This window comes from Pteropus medius, unplaced genomic scaffold (genome assembly GCF_902729225.1).
Source record: "Pteropus medius unplaced genomic scaffold, Ma_sr-lr_union100, whole genome shotgun sequence".
In the NCBI taxonomy this organism is placed as follows: domain Eukaryota; kingdom Metazoa; phylum Chordata; class Mammalia; order Chiroptera; family Pteropodidae; genus Pteropus; species Pteropus medius.
Window position 1 is genome coordinate 1,261,182 of NW_024349519.1, and position 9,091 is coordinate 1,270,272.

Below are 9,091 nucleotides of genomic sequence, written 5' to 3' on the forward strand. Positions count from 1 at the left end.
TGACCCTCGCCACGGTAAATACATGGCTTGCTGCCTGTTGTACCGTGGGGACGTGGTTCCCAAAGATGTCAATGCTGCCATTGCCACCATCAAGACCAAGCGCAGCATCCAGTTTGTGGACTGGTGCCCCACTGGCTTCAAAGTTGGCATTAATTACCAGCCTCCCACTGTGGTGCCTGGTGGAGACCTAGCCAAAGTACAGCGAGCTGTGTGCATGCTGAGCAACACTACAGCTATAGCTGAGGCCTGGGCTCGCCTGGACCACAAGTTTGACCTGATGTATGCCAAACGTGCCTTTGTTCATTGGTACGTGGGTGAGGGCATGGAGGAAGGAGAGTTTTCAGAGGCTCGTGAGGACATGGCTGCCCTTGAGAAGGATTATGAGGAGGTTGGTGTGGATTCTGTTGAAGGAGAGGGTGAGGAAGAAGGAGAGGAATACTAATTCCTTTATTCCTGCAATGTCATACTCAACTATAGCTTCAACGCTGCTAGGCTTTTAAGCTTTCTGGTTAGATCGTCTTCGCTTTTACCTGTGAATCATGTCTGTGTCTTTTCATGTGTACTTATAAGATTTTCCCCTCGTGTCTAAAAGTAAAGGCATTGAGAAAAGTTCGACTTCTGTACTTTCTCTACACTTGGAGGATAGAGACTGCAACACAGTGGTCATATCAAGGGCTGGTCTATAAAAGCAAGAGAGCTGGATTGTGACACCTGTTAATCACCTTAACTAATGTTAGAATCCAGGTCATAGGAGACTTGGAAGAATGATGTGCTGAAAGTCATTTTAATCCAGAGCTAATCTAGTTCTTGAAATTATTGAGTAATTACTGATGAGTTAGGAGTAAGTACAGGCATACCTTATTTTATTGTACTTCGAAGATGTTGCATTTTTTACAAATTGAAGGCAAGACCCTCTACCAAAAATGACAGCCCACTTTATTGTAATTGCTTTATTGTGGTCTGGAACCAAACCCACTACTTCCAAGGTGTGCATGTAAATTGATTTGAATCTGCAGATAATAGGACTACTGTTAAGCCACGAACACTTGCTAGAGCACTGTTTTGCAAGGCGAGGAGGTGAAAACATCTGTAAAGGTTAGGATGAGCTTATAATCACTTTGCACAGTTTACATTCTTTCAAGTTTGTACTTTGGCTACATCTAAAAGGAATCTAGAGACGGGCAAATAGGATGTAAATAGAGGACTTAGCCTCTGAGGAAGTGTACATTATAAGTTCAGAAAGCATAAGGACATTAAAAATTGCTGGAGGTGGTGTCTTAAGTTTTAAAATACTTCTCAGCTCCTGAAAAACAATCTTTACCAGCCATTTGAGAAAAAAGTCAAATGGCACAGCAATCCTAGTATAGCAACACAAATGTAGCCAGCACAGGCCCCGGGGGGAGTGCGGATGCCAGAGCTTTAAACTGGATTAGTATCCAAATAGGAAATAAGGTTTTGAGTTAGTACCAAACAGGGAAAACCATCTTGAGATGTCTGAAGATCCTCTGAAAGGTCCCATTGTTTCTGCAAAACGAAGGAAAGGTATCTTGGCCAGAGCCTGGGAAGCAGCAAATCAGTACCCAACTCAGAGGGAAGACCATCCTGAGATGTCTGAAGACCCCCTGAAAGGTCCCATTGTTTCTGCAAAACGAAAGGTATCTTGGCCAGAGCCTGGGAAGCAGCAAATCAGTACAAAGAACTTGCTTTTCAGGCAAGCAGAACTCTGCAAAGGGTGTCTTGCTTTTTAAGAGTTCGGAGGCACAAGGCAGGGACAAGATTAAGAAGACAAGGTTTCAACTGTAATGTTTTGGGTGGTAGTGGGGAGACTTTTTGAGAAAATAAAAGATCCATAGGCAAATGTTAAGATGACCAACTTAGGTGGTAGATATTTCAGTGTTTGCAAATTTATCTGTTGCCACATAGCAAATTGCCCTAAAACTGGTTTAAAATGTGTATTCATACAGTTTCTGAAGATCAGGAATTCAAAAGCAGCTTGGCTGGATAGTTCTGTCTTGGGGTTTCATAAGGTTATAGTCATCTGATGCTTGACTGGGGCTGGAGGATTCACTTCCAAGGTGTTTCACTCACATGCCTGGCAAGTTAGTGCTGGTTGTTGGCAGGTGGCCTTAGTTCATCACAGACCTCTCCATAGCTCTGCTGGAGTGTCCTCATGATCTGGCAGCAGGCTTCCCCGAGGACGTGATCCGAGAGAGAGAGGACAAGCTGGAAACTGCAGTGTCTTACGACGACTTCAGAATTCACACTGTCATCTTAACTATATCCTATGTGTTATACATCAGTCATATTTATTGTGGGAGGGAACTATACAATAACAGGAGGCAAAAATCAGTGGGTATTATATACAAGACTCTAAGGTATAATGTTTATATTGAGTAGAACAACTCTATAATATCTTATTTTCTGTATGCTCGAAATGTTCATTTTTTAAAAGGGGGGGGAACCTGTAGTTTAGAGGAAAAAAGTCCCATTTTCTACAATTCGAACTCGAATTTCAGTATTTTTGATTGCTGTTTAAGTTATCCTTTAGAACACCTATCTACACTCCTAAACTATACTTTCTCCCTTTATACCCTAATTTGGTTATTAATCCAACTTCTGATATTCAGTGTTTTTCTCTGTCCCCTCTATTCCCAATCATATGTCATGAAGATGACTAATAGTTGACTAGTAGTTAAAGCCTTTGGTGACATGAGATACCAAGAATGAAATATGGCAGGAATGCCTACAGTGAAATGCTAAGGCACCCAGGAAATGCAACCAAGCATTCCTTTAGCTATATCTCTGCCTCAGAAGCAAGCACAGTGCCTGGTAATGCCTTTGGCCCACAGACTGCTCCAAGGGAAGTAAAAATAATGATTATGTTGCTCTTAGGCCAGAGTCTGTATTGTTCTATTCAATATAAACATTTAACCCTAGGGTTTCGTGAAACATATTCACCCTCTTTCCAGGCCCAGGTCTCTAAGCGCCTCCTGAAAAGGTGAGTCTCAGGGTAGAGAGGCCTAGGGAAGAGAGAGACACTTCTTGCTCTGTCATTAGTCAGGCTCTCTTAACCTTCTGGGTGTATTTTGCCTTTTGCACCACAGATTTCCAGAGAAGGGTGGTAAATAGAACAATCAAGTCTAGACGGACTTTTAAGTTTAGAGATGTATGTCCAAACATGGGAGATGAGAGGCAGGGCACCCCAGGATGTGACATCTCTGCTTAGTGGGACCCCAAAGCCATTGCCAAGGAAGAATGAGCCATTTACTCAAAAGAAATAGAAGTAAAATCCCAAGGGGGGGTTTACTTAGAGATGGAAAAGATGATAATAATTAACTTTATATCAACACCTTTAATTTACTACAAACCCACTTTCTTTTAACACCAGAATGCTTAAATGCCTTCACAACCCAGTGTTCTTGACCTCCTTGAGGTGACCTTAAAATGGGAGAAGCCCAGTGCCTCATTTTCTACAGTTGACATTTAACTGTCAGGAGAAAAGGGAAGTGATACCACAGCCCTGTGTCCTGCCTTGTAGGACCAGGTAGGTACCTTAAATATCGCTTGCCACAAGATCAGAGGCACTAAGAGTCTTTCAGCTCTATGAAGGACCAGGGCTGTGATTTAGGGACATGCTCAGATTAAGAGGCTTGAGAGAGAGAGGAGATTCCATTTTCCTCTACCAGTCCCATCAAATTCCTGGCAAATTCCTTAATGTCCTGCAGATGGCACCACTGACAAGGAGTTCTCTACTCATAAGTGCTGAGCTCAGATTTGTGAACTCTGCCCTGGCTGCCACCTTGGAGATACACAACAAACAGGAAGTGATTGACCTGCCATCCCTAGCATTCACGTGCTTGTCACTTTTCTGTTAATTCCTAGAGGCAGCTGGGCCTCATGCTAGACCATTGTAAATTAGGCAGCCACAGGAAACCCCACACCCAAGGAGCTCATAACCTCAGCGCCTGCCTCTAGGGTACTTCAGAGGGTGGGATAGGTATAAAAACATGGCCTTGGGGTCAACATGCAGTAATGAAGGATGTTGTTGCCAGATACAAAGTTGATAACAAGGAGCTTGATACAAAGTTAGTAACCACCTGATGATGTGAACATAACAATGTAGATACTGGTGTCATGGTGTTTTGAAGGCCAGCTTCTTGCTCTCTGCCATCCCATCCATAAACTGAAATAAATATTCTACCCTACCCATCCTTCAACTGACCAATCTCCAAATTGATAGCATGCTGTAAGTTACTGTGTCCAACTGTGATGGAATCAAGCTTATCACCTCAATCCTGCGTGGGGCCTTCAAACACTGTTCTCTCTGCCTATACGTAATACCTTTCCCAACCATAACTAATTCTACCCCCTTTGCCCAGTTAACTCACTTCTCCTTCGATGATAAAAACCCAAAAACTTGAAGACTAGGTCAAACTGAATCATATTTTCTATTACATATTTTTATAGAGCCTTCTACTTTTCTCAAAGCATTTATCATATTTTGGAATTATATATTTATTTATGTGATTATTTAACACATTTACTCACCAGATTTTATAATCTCCTTGTTTATTATGCTTACCATTGTATCTCCATGCCTAGCTTAATGTTTAGTACTTAGTATACTTAATATTCCAAGAATTAATTTTGAGCGAGAGCAAAGATTCAAACTTTTAATTCTGAAAGCTATCAAACACTGCCCCTCCACTGCCTTCCCCTTCCTCCATCTTTCCCCAGCTGAAAAATCTAAGATGCCTCAAGAAGTCACTACAGGGTGGACAATGACATCAAATGGAAGTGAAAGATAAAGTTGCTGCTCTGTTCTAAAGATTCTTCATAAACAAGAAGAAATCCCTGGCCCAATTTTAGTATCTCATGACACTAACATGTAGGAACTTCTGCTGGCTCACACTGACTAAATTAATGTGTGCCACAAGACAAGTGTGACCCAGTTGTCAGAACAGGCTGATGATACCATAGACATTCCTTCTACACAACACTGTACGAAGCTAGGTAGGTACATGTTCCCAGCATCCTCTTCCTGGTCACCCTACTATGCACACTGTTATCCAGTTCTATGTACCTCAAGAAGGATATGAACAGTAAAGAGAATTTCCTCCAAGGGGTGAGTGGAGTGGGTAAGTAAGGGGTCTTGGGTAGAGCAACTCAGAGAACTGAGGTTGTTTAGATTGGAAAAGAGAAATCCAGTTAAGAGCTTCTGTCCAGAAATGGTAGCAGATTCATTCCTCAAAATCCTAAAGGGCACAGCAAAGGATGGGAAAGAACACTGCAGCTCACTTTCTAATAATTAGCTAGGACCTGCAAGGGACCAATATGGGCATCCATATTGTGAAGAACAAACAGGTAGAACTGAGATCTCTCTCCATTCTCAGAGCCTAGGATTTTCCAAAATTTCCTGCTATCTCAAGCCAATCTTTCATTATGACTATTCTCTCAAATATTTTGGAAAAGTCAGAGATAGGTAGGGACAAAGGAACAGAATCTCTCAAAGCATGTTTCTTAAACCCTTCCCCTCACCCCTGCCAACAACAAAAAGTTCTCAGATCCAGGGAGGCCTTGACTAACAGGAACCTCTGGTTTCCCTAGTATCCTAGACAAGAGGGCAATTCCAAAGTTGTTGGTCCCATTTCTAGGAATTGGCCTAATTTCCATCAGAGACAAGGAAAAAGGTTTACAGTTTGTCTTATTTTGGGCTGTTATAACAAAACACCATAGACTAGATGGCTTAAACAATAGACATTTATTTCTCACAGTTCTGGAGGCTGAGAAATCTGAGATCAAGGTGCTGGCAGATTCAGTACCTAATGATAGCATCTCTTCTGGTTTGCAGATGGCTCACCTTCTTGCAGTGTCCTCATATGGTTGAGAGAGAAAGCTCTAGTCTCTTTCTGTACTTATAAGAATGTTAGTCACATGATGGGGGCTGTACCCCATGACCTCATCTAAACTCAATTACCTCCCAAAGACCTCACCTCCTAATACAATCGCACTTGGGGGGTAGGGTTTTAACATATAAATTTTGGGGGGGGATACAAACATTCAATCCATAGCACAGCCTGTAGTTTTCACCTTAGAGTTGAATGAGTTCTTCCTGAAGACCCAGTAAGTCCCGGGAAGAAAACCACCCTGAAGTTACTAGTCTTAGAGTGAGCAGGAATTTTTCCATATTTATTATGTTTTCTGTGGAAAAATTAGGACATGTAGGTAAGCAAAGAGAAAATGAAAATAACCCATAATCTGAATGGAATGTTTCTGAAATCTTTGTTGTAAGAAAAAGGCAACTTTTCTGACCCTCTCCTGCCCCAGTCACTTCTAGGAGTGGGTGCCCCAGGGTTTTCTGTCTGCTTTTCTCAAGGTGCTATTTAGCCATAAGTCATCATCATTTCAAAGCTCAAAGGTGGACTCACAGGAAGAAGTAGAACAATGAACTCTTTAGATACAGGTGGAGGGCACCAGGGCTCTTGAGGATATTGAAGTTTTAGTTTCTATTACGCTGAGTATCTAAGCAGTTTAGTAATGAGGGGAATACAGAAGTGGGTAGATATATTTACTAAGAGGTAGAATATTGGGGGAAAAGGAAGCTTCAGAACCAGACAGGCAAAGTTCAAACCCCAGCTCTAGCACTTACTATTGTAGGTCCTTGGATAAAATTACTTAATCTCCTTGAACTGATTCCTCATTTACTACAAAAATAGTCTACTTTGTAGGATCCTTGTGACATTGCATAAACCAATCTATGTTAAGTATCTGTTAATATTTACCACTTAGTGGAGGCTCGATTTGGATTATTTCCTTCTCTGTGTTGCTTGAAAATATTGAAATTTACTCTACAAAGTGGCCCCTTCTCTAATAAGAATGGGTAACTAATCTCCTGGGCAGATAGAATCCACAAACATCGAGTGTTTGCTGTGAGAACTGCACTGAGTTAAGTATTGAGATTGTTGACTGAAAAATAATATCGACTAGGTATTTCATCACCAAAAAGGACTTATTCAGGAAAAAGAAAGGGTTGCAACCCAGAGCTAGATGCACACTCTGGCCTGTGTGCCAAGATGAGGGAGGCATTTATATAAGAGAAAAGGAAGTTAATGGAAGGGAAAGTAAGAACCATAGATCTTCACTGTAAACGAAGTTCTTTCCATAGAGTTCTCTCCTGTAGGGTTCTTGCAATTAGGCAGGGTGCAAAAACTTCCATAAGCCCTAGCTGCTCCCATAGACTTTCCTCAATTGATTATGTTTGTTTCATTCATCTTTATCAGGGTTGAAAGGAAAGAGGTGAATTGTAGCCAAATACAGGTTTCTAGCCCTCTAAGAGGAGGGGAAAGTAGAAAAGACATAAATGGAGGTAAGGTTAAACCATCTAAAAAATTTAAATAACAGCTCGAGATAATGAATGTTATGAAACTGCATATATGCCTACTTGTTCATTGCCCACTGAACTATACAGCTGGATGTTGCTTTGAGAGTTTAGAAGAGGTGGAAATACCTTCAAGAAAAGATAGAAGAAAAGACATTATTTGCATTGAGCCTTGGAAGTAGATAGGATTTGGACAAAGGGAGATTTGGTAAGTTTAAAAAGAGGTTGTGTAGTCTTTTTGCAGTGTTCTGAGTGGTGATTCAGTAAACAAGAGAAGCTTTCACTAATTCTAAACAGGCATTGGAAAGAAAGCTACTGTACTTCCAATGAATTCGTAAGCAAAGACTGAAGAACTTGTGAACAAATAAATCAGATTGCTGCTGGGTTCAAAACTCTTTTCTTTAGGAAATATTCTAGATGGTTTCTCTCTGTTCTGAGCTTGAAATTGTCTTACACTATTTATTATGCAGTTCCAAGTTCATTTGTTTATAGATATTTTGCCTTTTAAAGTTCACTTCAGTTATACGTATCTGTATAGTACATTCTGGATGATGCCTTTTAAATTTCACTTCAGTTATACGTATCAGTATAGTACATTCTGGATGATGCTAATTTTTAAGCAGAATCTATGTTAACCAGTTGTTGTAAGAATCAGATATAATAGTCTGTGACTCAAGTGATGTCACAACACTTTGTGAACTGCAAAGGACCATGAACATTAGATTCATAGATTTGGAAGCAATCTGAAGGGTCTTCTAGTTTTGCAATGAGATCGAGTGTAGCCCAGGTTGACAATGCTAGAACCAGAACCCAGCTCTTCTGATTATTAGCAATGCCTGCCATCTTTTCTCACTACATTTGTAATACATGTGTATTAGGTCCCAGGCTAAGGAAATAACCATGTTTGAGATATGGACAAATACGGGAGTTATACAGAAAATAACCTCACAAGATGATCTGAACATAAATTCCTAAATGGGCAGGTCACAATAGGTAGTCATGCCTCAGGCATATAACTTTTTTAGTAAGTTTATCTTTGCCTTAGGCAGGCCGTGTCCATCCTTTTTGTGCATCTAGGTTAACACACCTTTGAAGTAAGCTTAACCATCCTTAAGAAAGCACGTAATCTTGTTAACTACCTATAATCCAATTCCTGCCTTGCTTTCTCCCTCCTTAATTTCAAATGCATAAAAGAAACTTTAAAACTGTCATAAGTTTTGGCTCAGTTAAACTACTAAAAATTCTTTACGGGTTTGGATGTTCTCATGTCAGCAAAACCAAATATGATTCCTTTCCTTTAGAAGCCTAACCGGGGCGGGGCGGGGGACAAACAAATGCAAACAAATTAAGGCAATTTGTAATAAATGATATGACAAAAATAGGTTGCTTTAAATAAGGTAGTGGAGGGATGGGGAGACTGCTCTGAGCAGATAACATTTAAGTTCAAACCTGAAGGAAACAGGGCCAGCCAAAAGTGAATTGAGAAGAAGGAGGAGGAGACAACTGTTCCAGGCAAAGAAAACAGCAAATGCAGAGTCCTGAGGAAGGCCAAAGTGAGGATGGTACTTAGTTGAAACAGTAATAAGGGGACAGCTCACAGGTCACTAACTCAATTGTCAGCTGGGCTGACAATTTGAATGGAAAAATTGGTGAGGCATAAGCGCTTGCCTGAGTAATAGGGGCCGTGGAAGGCTGTAGTAATACTTCCTGTTC

General features: G+C 40.9%; 1 protein-coding gene across 1 annotated transcript in view; it reads left to right on the top strand.

Moving 5' to 3' along the window:
- Nucleotides 1-612, top strand: part of LOC120618203 (tubulin alpha-1A chain-like) — a 3,451-nt gene extending 2,839 nt beyond the window's left edge. Inside the window, exon 5 of the mRNA XM_039882140.1 lies at nucleotides 42-612. Coding sequence (XP_039738074.1) covers nucleotides 42-442 — 401 coding nt within the window. The 3' untranslated portion in view covers nucleotides 443-612. The remainder of the gene's footprint in view (nucleotides 1-41) is intronic.
- The last annotated feature ends 8,479 nt before the right edge of the window (nucleotides 613-9,091 follow it).